This window comes from Hydractinia symbiolongicarpus, chromosome 13, assembly GCF_029227915.1.
Source record: "Hydractinia symbiolongicarpus strain clone_291-10 chromosome 13, HSymV2.1, whole genome shotgun sequence".
In the NCBI taxonomy this organism is placed as follows: domain Eukaryota; kingdom Metazoa; phylum Cnidaria; class Hydrozoa; order Anthoathecata; family Hydractiniidae; genus Hydractinia; species Hydractinia symbiolongicarpus.
In genome coordinates this window covers 16,234,447-16,259,382 of record NC_079887.1, presented here as the reverse complement: position 1 = coordinate 16,259,382, position 24,936 = coordinate 16,234,447, and the positions used below count along the sequence as shown (strand labels likewise).

At 33.0% G+C, this 24,936-nt stretch overlaps 3 protein-coding genes across 5 annotated transcripts in view; 2 read left to right on the top strand and 1 right to left on the bottom strand.

The window, feature by feature from the left end:
• LOC130623928 (helicase domino-like) overlaps positions 1–24,936 on the bottom strand; it is a 38,579-nt gene that overhangs the window by 9,951 nt on the left and 3,692 nt on the right. Inside the window, exons 1-25 of one of the 3 annotated variants that reach the window (XM_057439476.1) lie at positions 22,503–22,644; positions 13,611–14,646; positions 13,371–13,511; positions 13,055–13,214; positions 12,422–12,516; positions 10,968–11,161; positions 10,300–10,433; positions 8,137–8,289; positions 7,806–7,852; positions 7,541–7,633; positions 7,144–7,458; positions 5,494–5,604; positions 5,118–5,369; positions 4,755–4,891; positions 4,579–4,645; positions 3,867–4,505; positions 3,413–3,672; positions 2,909–3,111; positions 2,673–2,727; positions 2,469–2,583; positions 2,168–2,364; positions 1,574–1,844; positions 983–1,090; positions 825–881; positions 487–705 (exon numbers count right to left, since the gene is read on the bottom strand). In XM_057439476.1, the coding sequence (XP_057295459.1) occupies positions 487–705; positions 825–881; positions 983–1,090; positions 1,574–1,844; positions 2,168–2,364; positions 2,469–2,583; positions 2,673–2,727; positions 2,909–3,111; positions 3,413–3,672; positions 3,867–4,505; positions 4,579–4,645; positions 4,755–4,891; positions 5,118–5,369; positions 5,494–5,604; positions 7,144–7,458; positions 7,541–7,633; positions 7,806–7,852; positions 8,137–8,289; positions 10,300–10,433; positions 10,968–11,161; positions 12,422–12,516; positions 13,055–13,214; positions 13,371–13,511; positions 13,611–14,627 (5,040 nt within the window). In that variant the 5' untranslated portion in view covers positions 14,628–14,646; positions 22,503–22,644. Of the gene's footprint in view, positions 1–486; positions 706–824; positions 882–982; positions 1,091–1,573; positions 1,845–2,167; positions 2,365–2,468; positions 2,584–2,672; positions 2,728–2,908; positions 3,112–3,412; positions 3,673–3,866; positions 4,506–4,578; positions 4,646–4,754; positions 4,892–5,117; positions 5,370–5,493; positions 5,605–7,143; positions 7,459–7,540; positions 7,634–7,805; positions 7,853–8,136; positions 8,290–10,299; positions 10,434–10,967; positions 11,162–12,421; positions 12,517–13,054; positions 13,215–13,370; positions 13,512–13,610; positions 14,647–22,502; positions 22,645–24,936 lie in introns of those variants that run through there. The other 2 variants (XM_057439475.1, XM_057439477.1) reach the window with 2 other exon arrangements.
• On the top strand, positions 17,039–17,793 carry LOC130623131 (uncharacterized). Its single transcript, XM_057438622.1, has 2 exons — positions 17,039–17,230; positions 17,375–17,793. The coding sequence occupies exons 1-2, from the start codon at positions 17,122–17,124 to the stop codon at positions 17,791–17,793; spliced, it is 528 nt and encodes a 175-aa protein (XP_057294605.1). The 5' UTR covers positions 17,039–17,121.
• Positions 21,083–23,026, top strand: LOC130623933 (zinc finger protein 862-like). Its single transcript, XM_057439484.1, has one exon. It carries the CDS (start codon positions 21,090–21,092, stop codon positions 22,662–22,664), a length of 1,575 nt encoding a protein of 524 aa, XP_057295467.1. The 5' UTR covers positions 21,083–21,089; the 3' UTR covers positions 22,665–23,026.

Below are 24,936 nucleotides of genomic sequence, written 5' to 3'. Positions count from 1 at the left end.
TGGCAGAGGCAAATGATCAGTGGGAGATGTTGCAGCTAATTTCTGAGTGGTGGCTATGCTTCTTGTTTCAGATTCTACAGAAGCATCCTTTTCAGTCAGGTGTATGGGAGCAGTGGATTTTCCACTTTTCCTAGTTGTTATTGTTTTACCAACAGTATTTTTAGTACTTGGCAAAGTTTTTTTCTCATTTAAGTTCTTCATACTTGCAGCTGTTTTTACAGGCTGCTTAAGAGTAATTTTTTTAACTCTACTGTTAACTGGAGCTGTATTTTTAGCATCAATTGCTTCCCTAGCAGTCTTTTTTATTTGGGCTATCTTATCATCGCCTAATTTTAAAATCAATGGCTGTAATCTTAATTGAAATTGTGGTGAAGTGCAGTTACTTTCAGGTTCCTTGGGGCTGCTAAGAACCTCAACATGCAAGTCTGTATAGTTGGATTTATTAGATTTAGATATAGTTCTTGAACCCTTTGTTTTATCATTCACCTTGGCATAAGTTTCATCACGGACATACGTAAAGAACATGTCGTCTTCTTCTTCTGCATTTTTGCGCTCCTCTGCTTCTTTTAGAGATTGTAAATGGTCAAGTTCCCAGTCTTTCTTTTTCTGTTGAAGCATTTTCGCAGCCTCTTCCACTTCGTCTTCTACCAAGAAGGTGTTGGTACTTTCCATAAACCGCAGTGCAAACAGTTCAATAGGTTTTAACTAAAAAAAACAAATGCAGTTTCTGTACTATTTATTTCATTAGGGCACACCTAACTTGACAGCTTTTTGTATTTTTAAGGCTACAATATCTGTAGTTAAAAATTCTGAGAATAGGCCACCTCTGATTCTAGCGTTGCAAGAGCCTTTTCAACCTTGGACTCTTCTTTTTTTCCAGCCTAAGGTAAAAGAAACAGTTTTTTAGCAAAAATATTTAGTCTTTTAGTAATATATTGCATCATGATACTCTTTACTAACACATCAGTAAAAATTGACATACTTCAGCATAAGGTACATTTTCGTTGAACTCCAGAAGTTCAGATTCTTGTTCAGCTTTTGCAGTTTGTGCAGCTTTCACATCTTCTTCTTCCTCTGCTTTTGAAAGCACCTGAACAGTGAGCAGAAAAAAGTGATCCTTTGTTGAAGTTTTTTTTACTATAATGTCTGTGATATTTCTATGTTTAAAGTACACAAAAAAATAACTAGGTATGCAATAAGGGGAAAAATACTCCAACATGGCAGTGTTCAAAGTTATTATTTGAAAAGTGTAAAATCAATATGTTATTATGAATCAATGTTTCATGACCAGATAGAAATTGTTAAGTATTCATATTTTAAGATTTTTAAGGTTTTTTTACAAACATTAGTCACCTGGTTTGATTTTAAGGTTTTCAAGGTCACCTAGTCTGATTTCAAGGTTTTTAAAGGTCGCCTGGTCTGATTTCACCGTTTTTAGGGTTTGACAGACAGCCTGTTGTAACATAAATGCTTGCAACTTGAGTAAAACTATACCTTTTAGATTACAAAGAAAAAACAACAACAACAACAACACAAACATAAAAGATAACAAATATAAAAGTTAAGAACCTACCTCTTCATATTTGTTATTTTCCATTTTCTGCTCTTTGTTTACTTCTTCTTTATTACTTTCTTCAGCAGTATCTTCTACTTCATCTTTCAACACCATTGGCTTATCCTCTTGAACTTCTTCCTTTTGATTGATATCAAACAAGTCCTTAACAGAATCTTGTTTAAAAAATGCTGCAGTGAAATTTCCCCCTTCTATAGCTATGTTTCCTAACAACCTTTTTTGGTGTGCCTTTTTTAATATATTCTCTTCAACAGTACGGTCACAAATCAGTCTAGAAAAAAAATAAGGAATAGGATTTCAGTGAGTTGCAAGACTGTTATCAATCATATAAGCTTTATGATGTGTCTCAGTTGTATAAAATTGGGAAGATTACAGATAGAGAAGAAGTTCCCCCCCCCCCCCCCCATCCCAAAAACAAAAAAAAAAAAACAAAAAAAAACAGCCCTGGACTATTTAAATCACAATTTCTTCATCAATCATATGTTTCACCTATTTGCAAAGACAATTGCAAAGAGGTTCTCTGCTCTAGAGTCAGCAAATTTTTGCAAACTGGCTTTATATTTCTAATTCAAACCGAAACTATAAGGGACTTACCTGTAAATATGAACATCCCGAGTTTGTCCAATTCTATGACATCGATCTTGCGCTTGTGCATCCATAGTTGGATTCCAATCACTGTCATAAAATATAACTGTATCAGCACCTGTAAGGTTCACACCGATTCCACCGCTTCTCGTGGAGAGAATAAAAACAAAGATTTTTTTATCTTGGTTGAATCTCTCCATTAAAACCTGAAAAAAAAGTATTTACTCCACTGCTTTATAGCAAACAAGATAACAAAAACAAGTTTTTATTGATGAAACCACAATAACAACTTGCCACCAGCCATTAATACCTGTCTTTGTTCAACTTTAGTGGTTCCATCTAATCGAAGATAAATATATCCATGGTAGTTTAAAAAGCGCTCTAAAACATCTAACATTTTCGTCATTTGTGTGAAGATTAAAACTCTGCAAAATAAATAAGAACCATAATAGAAATACTCTCTTTTAAACTGTAGATAATTGCAAAAACAAAGCGTTATTTCAAACAGACGTACCTATGTTTACCATGTTTAAGCTCTCTAAGTAGTTGATCAAGAGCTTGAAGTTTACCTAAATGCAATATATTTAAGTAACACATACAATCAAAATGTTTTTTATCATAGCTATGTTGGCAAGAAATAGTGATCAGAGGTTATTTTTTTAGAACTTAAAAAAGGTCAAGCAGGATTTAAACACTATACCTATTTTTTAACAGAACAAAAAAGACTGTTTTTATCCTAGGCACACTTACCACAATCGTATTGCACTAAACGAGTTTCAGGAAACTGAATAAGTGACTGTGTAATTGATGGCAACAAGATGTCCGTTTTTCCGGCTAACTGACAGTTTAAAGTGTTGGCAAGATTTTGCGATTCTTGAACTTTTGATGGAGCCATATGACTACATCTCATTGCAATAACCGGTGCTACCACTGGGCGAACGTACAATGAAAATCTATAAGAACAACACATGTTGGTATATTGATAATGCAGGCATAATAAAGGCGTACTATAGCACATACCCCTTCACAACAAAACTTAGGTTTACTATTATTAGAACCTGTAGAATGCCAAGCTTTATACGAATGCACACCCAAAAGCACATTTAAAGATGCATAATAATTTTTTTAAAAATTATTATGCATAAGTATTTCTTACATCAATGAACACCTTATCAGAAAACTAAAGCTGATATCAACAAAACTAAAATATGACATGGCCAACCACAACATTTAAGTTGGAAAATTTTTTTTTACCTTTCTGTTATGGGTTTTCTTTGATTCAATCTGCATGTTGGAGTAAGCACAAGGCTCTGAAGATGACTACACATACAATCATGGGGATATTGATGCAGTAGAGCTCCAACAAATCGGTTACTTGTATGTTGTTTCAACTGGACAGCTCTGTGTAGGTCCAAACCATATACAGGTGATGCATCACAGTGACGCTCATTTATTGCAGCCATGTGTGCTAAACGATTGCTTTTATAGTTTCTGGCTTTCTCTTTTAGCCCAGACTAAAATGTTAAAATATAAAATACATATCTCAGCTCACAAATTGGCTTATTTTTTTATTATTTAATATTAATTAAAAGTAATTGTCTTTTCTAAAACAAGAAAAAAATACTCAATTTGCTCATTAGAAGGCAGAATTATAGAATGTTACATGTTTAGGCACAAAATGACTGAAAATAAATTAAATTTTACCTACCAAATGAAAGGGTGAAACAACATCTGCAATATATTCTTCCAGTAATTTCCCTTTAACAGAAACATCTTCAATGATTTCTATTTTTGGCTTTTTCATAGCTGGTTGAAAGAGGACATCATCGTCACCATCAACATTTACAACATCAATATCAGAACTATCAATTGAGTCTTCAATTTGCCTCAACAATATATCATTCACAGTTTGGCTGCCATAAGTTTTACTATTCACATTAATTACATCTAAATAACTGCGTCCTGACTCCATTTCTGGAACAGCTGTCAAGACTTCTTCAGATACGTTAGCTAATGGTTGAAATTGTGATGAAGATGTTCGAAATTTACGCTGAAGAGGTGTCGGAAATTCTTCACTGACAAGTTCTTTACTCTTATTGCAACTACTGCTTAACTCTTCAATTAAAACCTTTTTTACTTTTAACTGGCTTGTCCTGTGCGCTTGAAATGCACTCATGGTCAAATCTAAATCTGCTAGTGAAAAATTCCATGAAGGAAGACTTATATTCTCTAAAGGATTGTAAGAAATTGCATTGTTTATGATGGAAGCTGTCACAAACTGAAGTTCCCCTAAGACATATGGTGAAAAGACAGGACGTAATTCAAACAAATCAGGATGATTGCAGACCTAAGAGACAGACAATATATGTTTTAGATTAGGCAAACAGAAATTCTAAATAAAACTGCATGGAAATACCAACCTTTCGTAGCTGCATTAATATGTTGATCACGCTAAGAAAATTTCCTGCTTCTAGTGTTTCTTTTGTTCTAAACAAATTTAATGCTTGTAAAAAATACATCCAGTGTTTTAATTTAGTGAAATTTAATAACAAAAACAACAACAACAACAAAAACATCAACAACATACAATACTCACTTTGTTCTAGACATAAATTCATCATACAGAAACCTTTGTCGTTTCGATAGTCTACATTTTACAACATGTTCGTATTTTTTTGGCATTTGCAGTTCGACTTCACATTTTAACCGGCGTAACAAAAAAGGTCGAAGCACCTGCAAAAAGTATTGTTAGCAATAAAACCTTCGTTGCCATCATCTTTTGTACTTTACTATAATCAGTGAAGAGATTCCCTCGCATTTTTTCAACTTTCTACTTTTTTTTGCGAAGCAAAAACTAAAATTTGAGATTATTATAAAATATATTGGACAGCTTAGAAAAATTTCTGTAGCATTGTTTTCTTTTAAAAAAACATTTAAATATTTGTAAGGCTAAACTTACCGTATGAAGTCTTTTAATTATACTTTCACTGTATTCCCTACTTCCTTCGATCATACCAGTGAGAGGATTGGAGAACCATTCTTTGAAATCTTGATGGGATTGGAAGATATTGGGCATTAAGAAGTGCATGAGTGACCAAAGCTCCATTAAACTGTTTTGTAAAGGCGTGCCAGTTAGTAGAAGACGTCGTTGACTGTGGAAATTTAGCAGCATTTGCCAGCGTTGAGATTTAAAATTCTTTATATTTTGAGCCTACAATTAAGACATGCCAACAATTAAAAATTGTATCAATATATACAAGTTTTTTGTCAAAAGTTTTTCTAACAGAAAAGTAACTTTATACCATTGCTTTAAGATCTAAATACCTTATACTAACCTCATCAAGGATAAAGTACTTCCACTTTCTTCGACGAAATGCTTGATGGTCTTGTATAACCAGCTTATAAGATGTGATACAGACGTGGAAGGCATTAGGTTTGGACCAGCCCTAAATACACATAAAAAGATAACATTTCATCATTTGTTCAATGATAGGTATAATGATGAAACAATGTCCACACATGCTATTTTGTGTCTATGCAATTTATTTTTTAGCATAAAGAGAACTTTCTTAGTTGTTTAAGTAAATAAGACAATAGAATAAAAACAATAATAGTAATTATCAAAGATTATCACCAATGTTTTCTTATTTTAATGTTTTCTTTTTGAAGAAAATCACTGACACATCTTATAAGCCTTACTTAAAGTATGGCTTATATGGAGTAAAAAATAAAAACTTTCTATAAATTTTGTAAATATCTTTTTCCAATAAACACTTATTGGCTGAAAGTGTTTTACAGTACAGTCTGAATGTAATCTACCGCGGATGCGAAATTCACATGAATAGTTACACAGAACAATAACATTGCGATAGCTTTTGTTTTTTTAAGAAAATAATTGTCTCGCTGATAAACAATGACCCCACGCGATCAATTGGTTAATCACAATAGGTTGCAAGATCAATTTTAGCAATCTATTTTGCGCGAACTCTTTTGAAATGTTTAATTGCAGTAATTAAGTATGAAAATTTAGTTGTTTGCGTTCCATTACAAAATTAGTCATCGGAGTTGAATTAGAAATAGTATTTTAATATAAAGTTACTTCGATAAAATTTTTCGTCATGGACACAATTGTATTTTTACGAAATATCATTTGTCTAGAAAAGTTAAATTTGTCTGCGGCGATAAAAATGTTTTTTTAAATCGCATTTTAAAAGTTTATAAACGAAAAGCAGCGATAGAAATGTTTTTTTAGATCACTTTTTAAAAGTTTATAAACAAAAAGCACTGATAGAAATGTTTTTTTAGATCGCATTTTAAAAGTTTATAAACGAAAAGCGGCAATAAAAAAAGTATGCAAGTATTTCAGAATATACACCATTTGTTTTACAAAAATAAACCTTAGTTGTATTCTTTTAATAAAAAAACGCGCAAGTCATTTAAGTGTTGTGAACAATGCTTGTCATATGTTTCTTAAATGAAACACACTGGAATCTTTTTTAAGTAATTAAATCAACAATACATTCTCGCGCAATGTATTATAAAACTTGAAAGATTTTTATTATTTAATTACTTCACGCTAATACTAAGGGAATAGCTTACCAATACATTTACACAATGCATCTCGCTAATACAAGAAATATAATTGCTCCGATATTTCTTTGCAAGCACATTGTTTTTTAACATGGAAATATAAACTCACAAAACCCTTAAGGGATTTAATTATAACAAAAGACAAACGACTGCCGTCCTCCACGCAAAGGTGTGATATTAGCGTGTACGTGGTAGATTACATTCAGACTGTACTTATATCACTAGGAAGAGGAGTAATGCACCAACAAAATCATAATAACAATGTTTTCATGTTAATTAAAATAAACAATAATATCAGATAAAAAGTAAGATCATGCTCAAAACCTCTACTGTTTATTCCAAAACTTAGATCAAGGTACAAAATCAACAGTATTAAACAATATCTAACCACTTACCGCTCGCTTTAACTTTCTCTCTTTCTGTGTTCCAAAATAGGTCAATATTTTAAAGCCAGGGCACCATTTTTTTAACTCGAACTCCCAGTTTAACATTACACTTGTTGGTACAACAATTAAATGAGGTCCCCAGCATTCCTCTTCACAAGCTAGATGTGCAAGTAATGCGATAGTTTGTATGGTCTTACCAAGCCCCATTTCGTCAGCTAAGATACCATTAAGCTGTTTACTAAACATTGTCACTAACCAGTCCAAGCCAATATGCTGATATTCTCGCAATTTATGTTGTAGTAAAAATGGTACCTTTGTTTTAACCTAAAGAACAAAATCAAACACTGCAATCTCCACAATTTTTATTACTCTATTGCATTTTATTGTGTAACCACAAGTAATTTACCTGTGTTGTTGACAAAGTAAAGCCTCTTGGTTGAAGACTCTCAGCTGTTGCTGCTGCACTGGTCAATTGATCATCAGGAGCATTTGTATTGTTCTGTAAACAAAAAATGAGTTGTACACTGAAACCATAACCAACAAAACAACAAAAGAATTTGGTCCAATATCTAAAACAATTGGGTTTTCCCCAAATTTTATCAGGATCAAGGCTTATTATGACACTATTTAAAACATTCTGTTGCATTAACTACAAATTGTCAAAACATTACTTCTTTTGCATCTTCAGCCTCACCGGGGGACCTTTCCTTTTTGGTGTCTATAAAAAAAGAATTTATATATCAGTGTAACAGAAAAATATTTCTAACACAAAAAACTATGAATTTGACAGCTTTCTATGGTTTTAGCAAACTGAGTTTTTTAAGGAATAAACTTTCCATAATTTAAGGTTTCTATGGTGGTGTGGGGTTAAAGAATTCTACAGGAAACATGTAAACAAAAGAAAAAAAACCAATAAACTCCCACTCAAAAATAGGTGTATAAACACACTTTTTACAAAACAATTTATATTATTGTCAAGTGAAAAGGGAGATGTAGAATTACCTATTTCTGCAGATTTTTCATCTTCTTTCGCCTTCTCCCCATCTTCTTTGTCGCTTACATCAGATTCTTCATTGTCACTGTCATTCCCACTAGCCTCCATGTTACTATTTGGGTTGCCATATAATTTTAAAAGTTCTGAGATTGGTAATTCTCCTAAAATGACAATCAAAAGGCAAAGGTTTGAACAAAGTATATTTAATATAATATTTTAATTATTTAATAAAATATTCTAAACATTTTGATTTGATGTTTGCAGCAAAAAATCTTCAATGCAATCTGCCTAATCTGTTGACGACAAGAAAAAATAAACACAAAAATCGAAATACAGCCATAGGAATCTAAAATTTAGTGCGATGGCAATTTTAATTAAATTTTTGCTGTCGTTGTAATGTAATACGACGGCAAAAAAATTGCCATCGCTGGAATGAAGTACAACAACAATTTTTAAGAGGTTATAATATTCCCTTTTAAACAAAATCCTGTGGTAAAAATAGATAATGAACATATGATAAAAATATCAACATGTAACAATCACACTAAAGAAATGTCTAAATAAAGTTAACAACTCTTTTTACGTATTATGTGTACACAGTGTTCGAGTTAGCAGTTCGCAATTCGCGAATCGAAATGCCATTTTTGATAAAATTGCGATATAAAGGGTTTTTAGATCGCATTTTAAAAGTTTAAGAACAAAAAACGGCGATAGTAAAGCTTCGTTAGATCGCATTTTGAAAATTTAAGAACGAAATGCGGCGATAGAAAAGCTTTTTTAGGTTGCATTTTAAAAACTTAAGAACGAAGAACGGCGATAGAAATGCTTTTTTAGATTGCGTTTTAAAAAACTTATAACGAAGAACGGGGATAGAAAAATGGTAATTGAACTAAGGTGTTCCCAGGCCACATCTAGATGGTGGTTTACTTCGTTACAGAGTGCCGAAATTTTTGCGAACCGACTTTACTTTTCTAATTAGAACCCTGATATATGTTATGAATTATTGCATAACAATGTATCTTTTGATGTTTCAGAACATCGAAGTATTTAAAAGCGTTTTCTTTCTTTAGAATAACAGGTGACAAGAAGAAAAATTATTATGCAACATATTTGCTGTTTAAAAAATATTTGATGAATGGGTTAAATGTTTAGACAATGTTTTATAAAAAGGCACGTCTTGTGTGATTGTCGTTATGTTTTCCACAAAGAAGCCAGGTGTTCTATTCTAATTTAATTTTTTTCTTCGCAAGAAGTTAGTAATAAAAATTGAAGTGTTTTCCGATATTGATTCGGAAAATTTTAGAAAATAACTATTTCAACTTACTCTTGGTTTTAAATTAACTTAACATATAAATATTCTTATACAATTATATATAGTGGACTTAGCATAATAAAACGTTTTTAACAATGATTTTGTGTCACGAAAACGGCCGTTGTCAGTGCAAAGTACGAAGGCATTTACGACGGTATTGCCGAATGCCGTCATTAATTCCCATGGCTGAAATACAAATAATAACAAATCGCTTATTTCCGTAATAAATGTCTTTATTAAGGAAAAAACAAACAAAAAAGCAATCTACAATGTTTATGTGTCACAGCTTTGCTTTGGGTTAAAAAAAGGCAACAGTGACAAGAATATCACATGCATCTCATTTTGGGAGAAGTGCATTTATTTAAAGTACTTCAATACACATTAAATGTAAATTCATTGCGTTAATTTATTTGTTATCAGTTTTTAAATGTTGTAGAGAAACATGATATCTAATCATTTGTTTTTATACACTGCCAATATAATAAACTTTAACTCTGGCAAAAAAATATGAATGATAATTTCTTCCCCTGATTTTTGTAAATGTCTCAGATTTTTATTTAAGATACACAAAGCATTTCTCTTGAGAAAATAAAAATACTCTGGATCTATTTTTTTCTTCTCTCTTTTACTTCATTCACACAATAAAATGTAATAATAAAACAATTCAGAAAAATCAATGCAAAACCAATGACAAATATGACCATGATGGGTATACCATGTCCTCTGCTACATTTCTGTTCCCTTAATTCCAGAGAAACAGCCAAAACTTTTTATAAAAAGGGAGGTTACCCCCTTCATTTCTCCTTTCCCAACCCTCAAGATAAACAGACAAAATTTCCACTAAAAAAGGTGATGTTACCCTCTTTTTGAAGGTCGTCCAGCTCTGTTTGGTGATCAACATCATTATGTCTCTCTTCAACATCTATTGTTCCTTCATCATCATCTTCCATTTCTTCATCTGCAACATAATCTTCACTATCAGATTCTTCAACACTGAAAAAAGTAAGATCCTTTTCCATTTAAGTTTGTTTTAAAAAATGTTATTTCAGGTCGAGACACCTGTAATTTAGCAGCTTTGGAATTTAAGAGTGTTTGCAATATAAATCTTTCTAAACATCGAATGGCAATGCTGTCACCAAAATTATTGTTGCAATCAAGCAACAATAATTTTTGTGAAATCATGTTCGTGTAACGAGCGTAGTAGATACATAAAAGTAGATACGTAGTAGATACATAAAGACCACGATAAAATCGTGGTCTTTATGTATAACAATCATTCAAACATTCTATCGTGGCCACAATGCTAATTTTCGCAAGCTCCAGGATTTCTATATCTAGTATAATTTTCTTTTCAAAAAGGTCTTTCACTAAAGTTAATTTGTTTGCCTCAGGTTTTATCAAGTTTAACAAAACATTTGTAGTTTTTGCTTGGTGTATACTTTTTCGTCATGAAAACATCTACTATCCAGTTAGTATTGGGTTAAAGACTATGCTAAGACTAAGCTGAAGCAAATGTGCTACACCTACCTAGCAGCATCAGAGTCATGACCAGATCCCTTATTGTTATCTGATCCAGATTCATTTTCATCATCAGATGAAAAGTAGTCATCCTTTGGAGCAGTTAACCTTGTCAGCATGTCTTCTGGAAGTTTGTCAATAAGATCTTCAATTGGTATTTCACTATCTTCTTTTAAAGCATTCAACTCATCATCATATTTTCCCTGTCAACAAAAGTGAAAAAAACATGATGAACGCGAAAATAGTACAGAGATTAAAAGTCTTGAGGGGTGAATTAAAACTGTAAGGTGGCAGTAACCCTTTTAGCTGTCCAAACAATTGCATTATTTACTCCTTTTTTTACTATTTCTTGAGAAAATATACCTTGATAACCATGAAAATGATTTTGACTAATATCTAAATTTCTGAGTCAACAGAAATTTCCAGTTAAAAATGTATTATATGCAAGTGAAAAATCGATTTTTACGAGTTTCAACTTTTTACAACCCCCATGATTTTTCATCAGCTTCTGTTTAACAATGAACTTTGGATTACCCAGGTTGAAAGGGTGTGCAGAGTTTTTTTGTTCTCTTGTATTTTTTTAAATAATAAGCTTTTATATATTTTGAAAGATTCTTGGGTAGCTGTGGAAAACACTGTTAAAAGAAAAATATCAACAGTTAAAATATTTTGCATTATATATCTATTGATTTACCAAACATCTGACCATTTCGTGAAAGGTGTGTGATCGCTTGCGCGTACTCTCCCACACATGCACAGATTTGTTTAGGCGTTCAAATCTTTGTTTTCTTATGTCTGCAAAAGTTTTCAGAGTTTTCTTAAAAATGGCCTGAAACATGTCTAAAAATATAAAAATAGGAAAATGCTATTGGAATTTGGAGCTCACACAGTGCAGTACTATTAACAATAACAGAAACATGATGATTTTTATTATCTATTTTTGTAGAATAAGAGCAATTTAAAACTTGTGACATCATAGTTGCATTACGCTTCCCGTATTATACTCATAGATGGCATGTAGATCAACAAAACTAAGAGCACCAACGCAGCAGGTGACTGGCGACTTTGATATGTTGACCCAGAGGCATATTGATACATAATAAATTGATAATGTACATATAACAGTAGGGAGAAGAAAGACACAGCTCGTTTAGCTTCCAAATGATATGTGATTTGGTTAAAAAAAGACTACGATACACATTACGTCAAAAAATGAACTATGTACTCAAAAATGGACATTATTTTGCTTTACATTATTTTTTAAAAAATTCAAAAGATTAAATAAAAACTTTTCCAAAGCACTGTTTCCCTTTACTGTTTCTTTTAATAATTACATTATTTCTTTCTGCATAATTTTACAATTAAAAGGGTTACTGCCACCTTAATCATGTCTTGGAGGCTGTGTTTAATTTTTTTTTACAATCTAATTCCCAATTTTTACCAAAAAAAGATAGAAGACTTGCCTGGTCCTCATTCTCTTCTTCTTCTGATATTGTAGCTTCATCATCTTCTACACGGGAAGAATCTACAGGTTCAAATTCATCATCACCATCTGAAACTGGCAACATTGAAAATAATCAAGCTTATTCTTTTTGCAACAACACGTATTAGAATAACTACAGAATTGGTTACAAGCTCTATGGAAATCAAAAACAGAAAAAATAACAATCATTTAAACAAATACATAAATGACCTTAGTGCTTTTAAAAGTATTTAAAATATTAAACAAAAGTGTTAGATTAGATTAGATAGATTAGAATAGCATTAAACACACACAAAAATGTTTTCCAGGATTGTGTTATAGAGGGTGGAAATATGATTCACAACAGATTTTTTGCCTGCGAATGCCTTTGCTTTTTTCCAAATTCAGGGCGTTAAAACTGTAAGGGTTTGTTTTGATGCAAAAATCTTACTGGCACAGTTTTTTTTCAAAGTAGAGGTACCAACCTTTCCATTAGGCAACTGGATTTTTTTCTGAAAAGTCTCCTAGAGGGAGTTTGTTGTTCTGTCAGTATTTATAGACGCTTTAAGAACATGTAAAAGTGTTTAACTGGTGATAATGCATAGGAGTATTAAAATTAGTTAAAACAGCATACCATTTTTTGAAGAAAGTGGTGATGAAACTGTTGATTCACGCATCCCTTCCACCAGCCATGAGGAATATTTTTCTGTTTGGTCCACAATGAAATTCAAATGCAGATCAAGAGCTTTCCTTCTTTGTTCTTCTTGACGACTTTGCTGCTTGTAACATGCAACCTAAAGTAAATTTATGACTAAAACAAGTTCCATTTCTATTATCATATGTTGTAAAACATGCAGACAAATAAAGCAAAAGTTTACTAGCAAATCTGTACACAAAGTTATTTTAATGCTTATGAAAAAGAAATTTGCAGCGATTTTCATAGGCAGTACCTTTTCAATTTGTTGCCAAAATTGTTTAACTTCCTTTGCTATACCACTTGCAATTCTTTTCATGCGAATAACTTCGTCTTTCTTAACTCTTTTTCCTTGCATTAAGCGATCTTGATGAAATTTTAAAACAGAGCGGGAAATCTGAAAAAGAATTCTTTATTCAAAATATATGGAAAAGTACTTTTTAACAATGAAAAAAGTAACCTAATTAAGTGATGGCCTAAAAAAACAATCAGCTACCTTTTTTGCCATATTTCTTTTCCATTTTTTTTCTTGGGCAAAATCTGTGGCAAGCCATTGCATTTCCTCCAATAGAAAGTCCCATTGGCATTTTTTACGCGGAAGCTCATACACTTTTGGTAATCTGCTAGCTGACCAAAGGCCAGTTTTCCGCAATTGAGATATCCGATGAAGTGTTTCAGATTCATGTCTAACTTGCCCAGCAATATCTTCCTGTGTGTTTCCTGACATCGATCCAGATCTGTGGGAATGTGACTTGTGACTATCAAGAGTTTTTCGTTCGTGTTTTATACTTTTATGTCTGTTACCATGGTCATGCATACCTTGCACAAAGCCATATTGTTCTACAGACGATTTTGACACCCCATAGTTATTCCTACTGGAATTTTCTGAAGGCTTTGAACTAGACAATGAAGAACTGGCAGTGCTATAGGTTGTTTGCACATTTACTAATGGTGAGAAAGTGCTGGTGGCATTCGAGGCAGTCCAGCTGGAATCATCATCCAATCTATATACATTCATAAAAGACAAGAGGTGAGGAGTTGGACGAACTTTCCAAGCTGGGTAGTCCACCATATTACCACCACTTTGAATAAAAAACAATTCTTGAAGTCTCTCTCTAAAGTTATGTTTGATATCTTCTACTGTATGAAGATAGTACTGGAGTACTTTATCTCGCAGTACTTGTGAGTTTGGTTGCTCCTCCATTTCGCTTTTGATATTTTCCGGTTTCATGATGTCTGATGGTTTTGGAGTTGAAACTTCAAATGCACTGGTGGCAGATCCACTGACAGAACTTAGAGTTCCTATTAATGAAGCAGTACTGTTACTGATTTGGGTAGTGATAGCAACTGTCTGAACAGGAGTGCTTGAACTGCATACTGTGATCTGACTTGCAATTCCATAAGGTCCAGCTGACCTTGGGTTCCCAAGATTATATGATGTTTGTTGACCTAACCCATGATGATTTATGGTACTGCCTTGTTTATTCACATTTGTATTTGGAGTCCTGTTCATTCTTTATATTTGAGTGATTCTAAAAGAAATTAGGATAGTTGATTATACAGTGCTCTAGACAAATCTCTAACACACCTTGTTTTTATTAACTTTTAACAATTCCATTTGCAGAATTATGCGAAACGACACATGGTGGTGCTAATTTAGTCTTTTCCAATTAACATTCTTAGTGTCTGCAAATAAATCTCATCACAGTTTCCAAACTTATTATAACACTGTAGTTAATTGATAGCATTCATAACGATCTTGTTGATCTCTTATTCTTGTCTAATAAGCGGGCCATCACAAAATGTTCATGTAAAACTGTTGGTAAACAAACAGCCTTAACTTTAAAGGTTATCTCCCGCGAAAAATAAAGGTAAATGCATATGAAAGAGCTAGAAAGGTTGTCTAGGAATTTAAATATTTTTTTGAAATTCTTGATTGGTTCTTTAGAATTTGGATTAAGAAAATTCACTAATTATGCATAATGTCATGAGTATGCTTTGCAAGGGGGGTAATTTAACATTTTTTACAAGCCATATAGAGTTAAAAATGTTTTCTGGCTGTTTACTTTGATGGGTTTTAAACATTTTATATAAATTTTATTATTTAGTTACCATAATTATCCTCAATGCATACTCATGACGTCATTATTTTGCATAATTAGCGCAACTTTTAAGACAACTTGAGAACGAATAAAGATTTTTTCAAAAAAATAAAAAGATTTCTAGAGAACTTTCAAAGAACTTTCATATGAGCTCAACAATTTTCCGTGGGAGGTAACCTTTAAATAAGCACTAAGATAGAGTTCGAGAATACGGCCATTATGATACGCTCTGTTTATGCTGTTCTCTTTGGCTTGTTTTTTCTTTGTAAAACATGGCATCAAAAAATGGAAAGAAATTTTATCCCAGAGTTTCTATTGGAAAGACACAGAAGAAAAAAATAATTTTCTCTTCATTCTATTCGGCAATGTTTTTGGAGACCAGGCAAAACAAAACGAAACAAAACAAGAAATCACAACATTGTCTTGTGGTTAATAATTATGATAATTAATGCATATCACGCTTTTTCTTTTTTTATTACCACGACAGGGATTATTGCATATCATAAGCAAAAAAAAAACCAACAGGGGGAGAATGCTTATTGTGATAGTTGAAGATATAGTTGAAGCACTATGGAGATAATTAAATTTAGAGCAAGGAGAAATTCTGAAAATTTAGGTATTCTAATTGTCTAGATCTGATACTGTCTACATAAGGAAACGACTAACTGTTTGAACAAAGGAAAATAATCAAAAAGTAAGACGGCTAGCGAGGCGAAGCTGTCTTCACCAGGGTGACCACTAATAAAATGAGAACAAAAGTTAGGATATTAAGGAGAATTAAGGAGACAAATTGACATTCTTTAAGGATATTTTGCTGCGAACGGGAATAAAGAAATAAAAAAATAAGGATAATTAAGGAGAAAACAAAAACATGTGTTACAAATAGCACTGATTTCTTCAAAAAACTTTAATTTCAAAGATACCAGGTTTTCTTACAGTACAGTTAAGATGTAGCATACGCGTACACTCAACTTGCAAAAATAATTGCTTTTATTCAAAAAAACAATAGGATAGCAAGTTCCTTTCAAATTGCGCGAAAATTATTGCTTCGTGTTAAAAACAAAAGCATAGCAAGAAACATTGTTTATAAACAATACTCTGCTTTTCGTTCTTAAACTTCTAAAACGCGATCTAAAAAAGCTTTTCTATCAGAATTAAAGTTTCAATCTTTGTTAAAATATAATAATTTCTATCGCTTAAAAGCTTTATTTAACCAGCGCAAACAACAATGCCTTCTCACTAGGTTATTTAGTTTCCACGCAAAACTTTTATTTAATAAACTTATTAAATAATGGCTCTTTGTGTCAATTGATAGAGTTGATAACATTTGCAATTATGCTATTGGGAATAGTTATGTTAACACTATTTAACAATAGTTATGCGCAGTTATAATAAGCTATTTTTTCTTCAATAATCTTTTGTTTAGGGATCGTCTCCAAGATCGTTTCAGTTTTGATACGAATTGAAACGATTTCCATACGATGGAAATCGTTTCAATAATTTTTTTACATCATTTCATAATCGTATCATGAAACGAATTAAATGTTTCATATTTTATTTGCGAAACGATTTTGTTAAAAATGAAACGATTGTGAAACGATTGTGAAACGATTTTGAAACTATTTTGAAACGATTAGAAAAAATTCTGAAACGATTTGATACGATTGTCAAAATATTATTTGTGATACGATGTAAAAGTCTTCGAAGTTATTGAAACGAATTTTGAAACGATGTCGAACTAATTAAAAACCAATTAAACTTATAAATGTAAAATTATTGTTTCTCTTTCTTTTAATCAACACAACATCGATATCATCAACAACATCTTTTATCGTAAATATCGTAAAACAGTTTTTCAAAACTAAAAATAAACAGTTTTTCTTAAAACTAACAATTTCCTTTAAAATGGAAAATATTTCAGAAACTTATGAAACTGACGATAGTGACTGGATGTTCGACAGTGATTCGGAAACGGAACATAGTGACGAAGAGAAAGTTGAACAACTTTATCGAGGTTTGGATTTATTTTAAATTCAGTACGCGGCACCGTTTTGTTCTTGTTTTTTTATTCAGACTTTCTTTTAGAAATCTTGATAACGCGAAGAGAAATGGTGTGCCTTTTTTTAATTTTTTATGCAGCTTTTTCTTTTGTTTTTAGAAATGACAAGCAAAGATAAAAATCGTTCCACGCATATAAATCACCACGATCTTGTTCCATGCATAAGAAATTATGTCGAACAAAGCTCAGCTGGAGCACATCTTCGACGTCGAAGCGATACTATGTATACAAATGGCGTAACTTTACAGGACATTGTTCGTCATGTAAAAAGTACACTGGGTATCACCGTAAGTAGAAATACCATCCATAGACTGATGGTACCGCCACTTCGAAAAACAACTTCGAGCAGGAGATTTAAAAACTTGGTAGATGCTCGTGTTCCGCCAAAACGGAACACAATGGAAAAAAGGCTTCATCCAGATTTCCATTATACAAGCGCGCAAGTGAGCAAAGTGAACCAGAATTGGCGCATGGCAGCGTGGAGGGAGGGAAAAGAACTTATGATGGAGAAGTCATAAAGAAAACAGCCCTCTCTCCAAATCGACTAAAAACAATACTTTCACTGGCTAGAAAAAATTTTAAAGACGATTTTGAAACCATTACAAATATAAACGAACTTGTTAATTCAAAATGTAGACAAATAAAAAGAAGGGTTGTTGTCAAAAAAATGTTGGAAGAAAAAGAAAACAACGTAATGAACGAATAAAATCATTAACATACCGTTATTTTTGTATATGTTTTTATAAAAAGTGTGTAAATAGTGTTTGTTATGATATTTCAGCAAAAATTTATTCTCTTTCTTTTCTCCCACGTCGTTATATTAGCGATAGTTAAAAAAGTTTTTCATAAGCAAGTGCCCCCGAAAAACGTAAACACGCTCTCGACGTTCAGCATTCTTAAATCATATTAAACAATTTCATGTTTTGAAACGCTCTCGACGTTCAGCATTCTTAAATCATATTAAACAATTTCATGTTTTGAAACAGGTACAATTTTACTCACAATCGGTATGACGTCAATGAACAGCTGGTGTTTACAGAGAAAAAAAATCATTTTTAGTAAGTTAAGCCATTATCACTAACTAAAATCACTCGGGCTACTGAAATACTGTGGTACCATTCGATTCGTAATAATAATCGAAAAAATTGTATATCATATTAGAAAAGAAGTCCAGAAGTTCTTTCTCCCACACGACACAGCAGGCAATAAGTCAGCCCTGCCCTCGGTTTTGTGAGAAGAGATGTTCTGCGAAGACTCTAACAATTGAGTCTCCTGTACAGTTTTGCTTCATGTTAAACTGTGCCGGTGACAAGCATTTTCGAAGCATGTCACCGGCGACTTCTGCGATATACAACCTAATGATGCCCTAACGTAATGAGTTCTATTAATAATTATTGCTTTTATTCTTCTTATGTAAAAAAAAATTTAAATCAAACATCCTGAAACGATCTCAAATAAATATGCTGAAACAATTTCCGAAAGCAAATCTTTATAAATAATGTTTTTATATACGCGATTTTTTTACGATGTAGAAATTTACCTATGTGACAGCGCGTAGGTTTTATGGAGAGACCTTTATTAGATTAATAATTTCTTTTATGTTAACAGAATGTAAAACAAACACCTTGAAACGATTTTGAAACGATCTAAAATAAATATACTGAAACGATCATAATGATACGATTTTGAAACGAATTATGGTTATGTGAAACGATTTCAAGAATATAATAAAACAATCATGAAACGATTATGAAACGATTATGAAACGATTTTATTTTTTAATGAAACGATTTACAAAATAGTGAAACGATTTCCATACGATCTGAAACGATTTTAAAAAATTAAACATCACTTTAAAATCGTTTCAAATTCGTATCACATGCTATGCTAATTAAAAAATGAAACGATTTGAAACGATTTTTTTTGAAACGATCTCGGAGACGATCCCTTATTACGCGCAAGTTAACGACTTCCAAGACTCGCAAGATAATTAATAAGAACAAAAGACAAACAACTTCTGCCTCTGAGAAAAAGGTGTGAAACTTAAGCGTACGCGTACGCTTACATCTGGACTGTACTGTAAGTTCTGGTAATTACAGGCCTGGTCAGGAGACGCGTGCGATCGCACGCGCACATGCCCATACACGCGCCAAAAAATTTACGCGTGCGATTTATCGCTCGCGTAAGACTACTTTATCAAAGATTTTTTAAAGACGTAATGCAACGTGTAGCGAGTGTACTTTTTGTTGATATCTTTAATCAGCGGTGGCTGGATTATTTTTAGTTTTATTTTACAGATCAAGCACGTGCATGTGGGACATAAAACTTTCTTATTAGTTGTAAAAAACAGGTGCGTTGTTTGCTACAAATAAATTAACTTTTTCTTGTAATGACATCAAAGTTTCATTCATATGATCGACGGTACCTGTGAATCGAAACTAAATATTTTGCTGAGCCAATTTCGTCCCCATACTCTTTTATATCTTTCCGTTCTTTTTAATTTTTTTAGATTACTAATAATATATAAAAAGTTCGAAAAAGACGTTTTTAAGTAGAGAGGTTCGTATAATTTTTAAGTTGATATACCTTCACTTGATAAAATATTATTCATATTTTTTTTATCCATGCGATACTTCTTTTTTTCTACTTTTGGTTTCGATCGTTAAAAATGTTTCGGCACAAATCAAAAGATCAGATTTTTTTATGTTTTAAAAATGTAACACTCTTTCAATTTTTTATGAAGGTGTTAAAGTTGTTTTAGCTGTCCCTTTCAAATTTTTTACTCCAGTGGGAACAGGTGAAACTGTTTAGGCCATGTGTTATACATTCACTTTTATAATATCCTATTTTATTGAATAGAAGAAGGACACGTCTTTTCGGCAAAAATGAGTTTAAAAAAAAATGTCGGAAATATGGTTGAGATTTCTACATTTAAAAAATGGGGTAAAGAGGACATTATTGGTTATAAAACTAAAGAGGCTGACGGCAAAACTATGGTGAATTTCGTGTGGTGCAAAATTTGTGCTCGCTATAAAACTGAACTTGCATCAAGACTAAAGGGTAGTGTAAAGACATTTATTGCCGGCACAAACTCTGTTACTAAGTTTCAGGTATCATATGTCCCATATAAAATCGACGACTGTTTGTTTCTTGTATGTTATAATTTTAATTTTATGCAGGTTATGCGTCACTTGAATGATGGTGCTGGCCATAAAATGGCTTTGGAATTAGAATGAGGGAAAGGTGGCGATGGTATACCTATTTTAGTTCAAGGATCTTCGCAAAAAGGAATTGACGATATGACGCACAAAAGACGGATACTTAAAGTTGTTTCGAACTGCTTACGAATTGGCGATGAATCCTACCCTACCATTAAATCAATTTACAACGTTGGTGAAAGTGCAGAAAATTAATGGCGTTCGTTTAATTGAAGGTACTTAAACTTTTTGCTTATGAATGAGGGATCTGGGGCGAGGTTGCTCTTACATTTTTGTACTTTATTTTAATAATTTTTATTACTTTAGGGCATTCTGATCGAAAAAGTGCAAGAGAATTCATTAGTTATATTGCGGAGGCAGTTCGAGAAAAGGTTGCTATCTTCCTTGCTAGTGCACATTTTATGTCAGTTTTGACCGACGGATCACAGGCGCGGAAGACAGGTAGTGATAAAAAAATGGTGCGAACACGAACAACTCGCAATGGTAAGAACATTTTGCAATAGTTACGTTATTCGAAAGTCAAACAAAAATTATTACAATTATTTCTTTTCTGTATTTTAGGCCTACCAGTGTATTTTGTCGCGTCACTCTTGGAAATGAGCGAGTACGGTGGCACTGATGCGGAGTCTCTTCGCAATGGTATAGACGGCATTTTTAACCAAGAGGGATTCATTCCGTTCAAGCCAGAAGATTATCGCCTGAAAATGATTGGTTGCACTTCAGACGGCGCCAGCGTCAATTTTGGCCGAAAGTCGGGTCTTATGACAAGACTTTCTGAAACAAGACCTTGGCTAGTCAAAATTCACTGCTCAAACCATCGCGTTGAACTGGCAGTGAAGGACGCATTTAAAACAACAGCGTTTCAGCAAGTTGATGAATTCTACATCAGTAACTTCAATTTGTTGAAAAACTCCAGGAAAATCAAAACTGAGATTAAGGCAGCCTGCCATGCTTTAAACATCCAGCATCACACACTAAGCAAATTAACTGGTACTCGATTCATTGGTCATAGACGTGCTGCATACAAGAAGTTGCTTGCGATTTGGCCAGCTATTCAAGTAGCTTATGAAAATGTTGTTGCTGACCCGAAAACTAGAGCAGAAACACGAGCCACTGTTCAAGGATATCTAAAAAAAATTAATTCATATCAGTTTTTATGTCTAGTCTGTACATATGCAGACGTATTGGAGATCATAACACCAGCTTCCAAAATATTTGAAGCAGAGCACTTAATGGCTTATGATGCTTGGCCAGCCATAGAAGAAACGCTAAACAATCTTACCGACACGATACACGCGGACATGGATGAAGAGATGCTTGTGAGCCATCTAGCATCTTTTCGTATGGAAGACGGTCAGCTTAAATCCTCCTTTTACAAGGGTGACGACAGTCACAAAGAAAATGCCAACAAGCAACGCATCACCATTGAATTGAAAAATTTTACATATCTCAATGAAGATTCCGTAAATTCCGCCATTGGCAAGAAAAAAGATGTCTGCAATTCGTTAAAAGAATTACTGGAAGCGAAATTCGCCGATTTTCAGGAGCCAGTTTTAAAGTCGATGATATGGTTTGATTGTAGGAGGTGGCCTACCGACGATAAATCTTTTGGGTTTGATAAAATAAAAGAAATGTATTTCCATTTTAAGCAGCCCTTGGATTTTAATGGGTATGATGAAGTTGTGGCTCTTTGTGAATGGCGTTCTTTAAGAAGCTTTGTAAAAGCCAACCATTCTGGGGAAGAGCCATTAAGTGTTTGGAAAACAGTGCTAACCTTCAAACGTACTGAGTTTCCAAACTTGTGCATGTTGGCTGAGTTAGTTTTGTGCCTTTCAGCATCAAACTCTACGGTGGAGAGAGCATTTAGCCTACTCACACTTCTTTTATCCAATAGGAGGTTAACTATGAGCCACGTCACCATGGAGAATCTTTTGTGCATCAATTTGAATAACAAGATTTGGACAGAAAAAGAAAGAGAGGAGATTACAGAAATGGCCGTAATAAAATACCTCGAAAAGCGGCGCAAAAAGAAATGCATAACATGGGAACCACCACATAAGAAGTCCTGCTCTAGCTCGTTAGACGTAACCACGATTTCGTCGTCAGATAACGAAGACAGCAACAGTGACGATGATGACAGCAGCGTTGTTGTATTTTCTGATTCAGAGTAGACCTTGAACATGAACAAAAATATTGTTTTAAATGACTCAAGTCTTGTTAACATTATCCCTCCTTTTAGTCTTCTGGAAATTCCCATTATTTTCCCATCTGCCTTGGTAATTATAGTTTGCCGTGCCAACTTTTATTACACTGAAATCATAAGTAAACATATTTAATATGGCGGTAAAAAGAACACACATTTTTCGTTGTGCAACACAATAAAACAACGAGGAAAGGGACTAACACTAAAATAGGCATTTAAACAAGAAATAACATATTTTAAACTTTTCGACCACTCACGCAAATTAATTTGCACGAGCTTTTGTGATCGCACGTGGATCGCTCACCCAGACTAATTTACGTGAGTGATTTAGCGCTCGCGGGGTTAAATTTTCCCGACCGGGCCTGTAATTATTATTTGTTTTGGCCTGGCTTTCCCCCACTGGGTTGTTTACTCTTTGGTAGCCAATCACAATTACCACTTTTGACCAAACATCCCTTGATTTCTTTGCTACCGTTTGATTCTCAGCCCAACGAGTTCCACAAAACATGTAGGGAATATCTGATCTTCTTGCTTCAGCTATTTTTTCATAATCTCTTGCTCTTGAGGGAATTTCATGGAAAATTTGGAACATTGATGACATCGACTTTTTTAAGTTCCGGTAAGTAGCTTTTGCACCAGTTTGCAAAGATCCGTTAATTGTATGTAAACCACAGGTACCAAGAAAACTAGCACACCTTATTCATTGTTTTTGCACTCTTCGTTGCCCATTGACAAAATGATTTGATTTGGTTCATCAAGGGAAACTTGTAGCATTTTTTCACCACTTAAAGGTAACCCGAGGTATAAAATGATGTTGGACTTATATTACAGAGCTTAAAAAGTTAGCTAACAAGTCTTTTTAAATTTTTTAAAAAGCTCTTTTCGTTCTCAAGATATTCACATTTCAAGAATTTCAGATTTAATTATGCTGCATGAATTTTGATGTCATATTTCAGTAATAGCAAATTTGGACATTTTCTTTCATCAGTAATTTTAGACCCGTTAAGGGGTGTGCATTCAAACTTTATCAATGCATAGATATTATAAAGGTTAATTGATAATTGATAAAGGTAAATTTTCTTGCCAAAATGACACTTGTTGCTCGTCTCAGGCCTATTATTTTTTGCTGACGACTCAATAACTTGGGATCTGCAACTTGGTTTGCAATCAAATTTTGTGGGTAAGCTTATATAAGCCCTTATAAGCCCGACATCCAGATCCCATGCTATGAGTCCGTCAGCAAAGTTAAAACGTTTAAGGTTACTGTAAAGGAAAAAACTCACTTAATGAATAGTCTCAGAAAAACCCTTATAATTTATCAATACTTTTATATTTTTTTAAATTCTTTTTTGTTTCTGAATGTTTGATGAAATACTTTTTTGATGGTGTTATTTTCGTGAGATGTTAATTTTCCAAAATTAAAATATAATGAATTAAGCACACACCATTTTTTTTCACTGTACGTCTTAAAATGGCTTCTTTTTCCGAACGCGTGGTCCCAGACTTCTCCTTTTTGCACCATTTTATTCACCATATATTAAATTAAAAAAGGTTCCCGTTTTTTTTTTGTGTTGTTATGAAATTATTTGTAATTACATATAATCATTCAAAAAAATGCATATTATTTTCTTTCTATCGTCATAATTCGCTAATCAGTAATTTATACAAAAAAATCCGGGAACCTTTTGTGCATAATTTATTCAGCTTTCCATTACCGAAAATTTCAATGAGCCAATGGGAAGCTTTCGGAAAAAGAGACCACAAACGTAAAGGCATGTATGCAAAAATTTACTAACAAGATTTTTGTAGGTGTTATGAAAATGTGTGAACTGAGTATGCAGAAAGAAGATGGAAGTGTGAACTTTTTCTTTATGTGAATATGTAAATATGTGTGACAGAAGTCAGGGTTACAAGAGAAAGCTTATATGCATACTCCTTAACTTTGATTTTTTTTAATGATTTTTATACGACAACATTTATATATATCGATGGCGAAAGTAAACTATCTAAAAAATATTATTATGCATATATTTATACGGTAGTCTTATGTCATGTATGTTTACAAAAAATATGCTCAACTCATTTTGCACATATTTTCTCGAAGGTGTGAAGGATAAAATACCTCTGAAAAGGCTTTTTTCCGGAAAAAAGGGATGTTCCAAATATTTTCATGGAATATAAAATACAGTACGGTCCAGATGTAAGCGTACGCATACGCTCAACTTGCAAAAATAATTGCT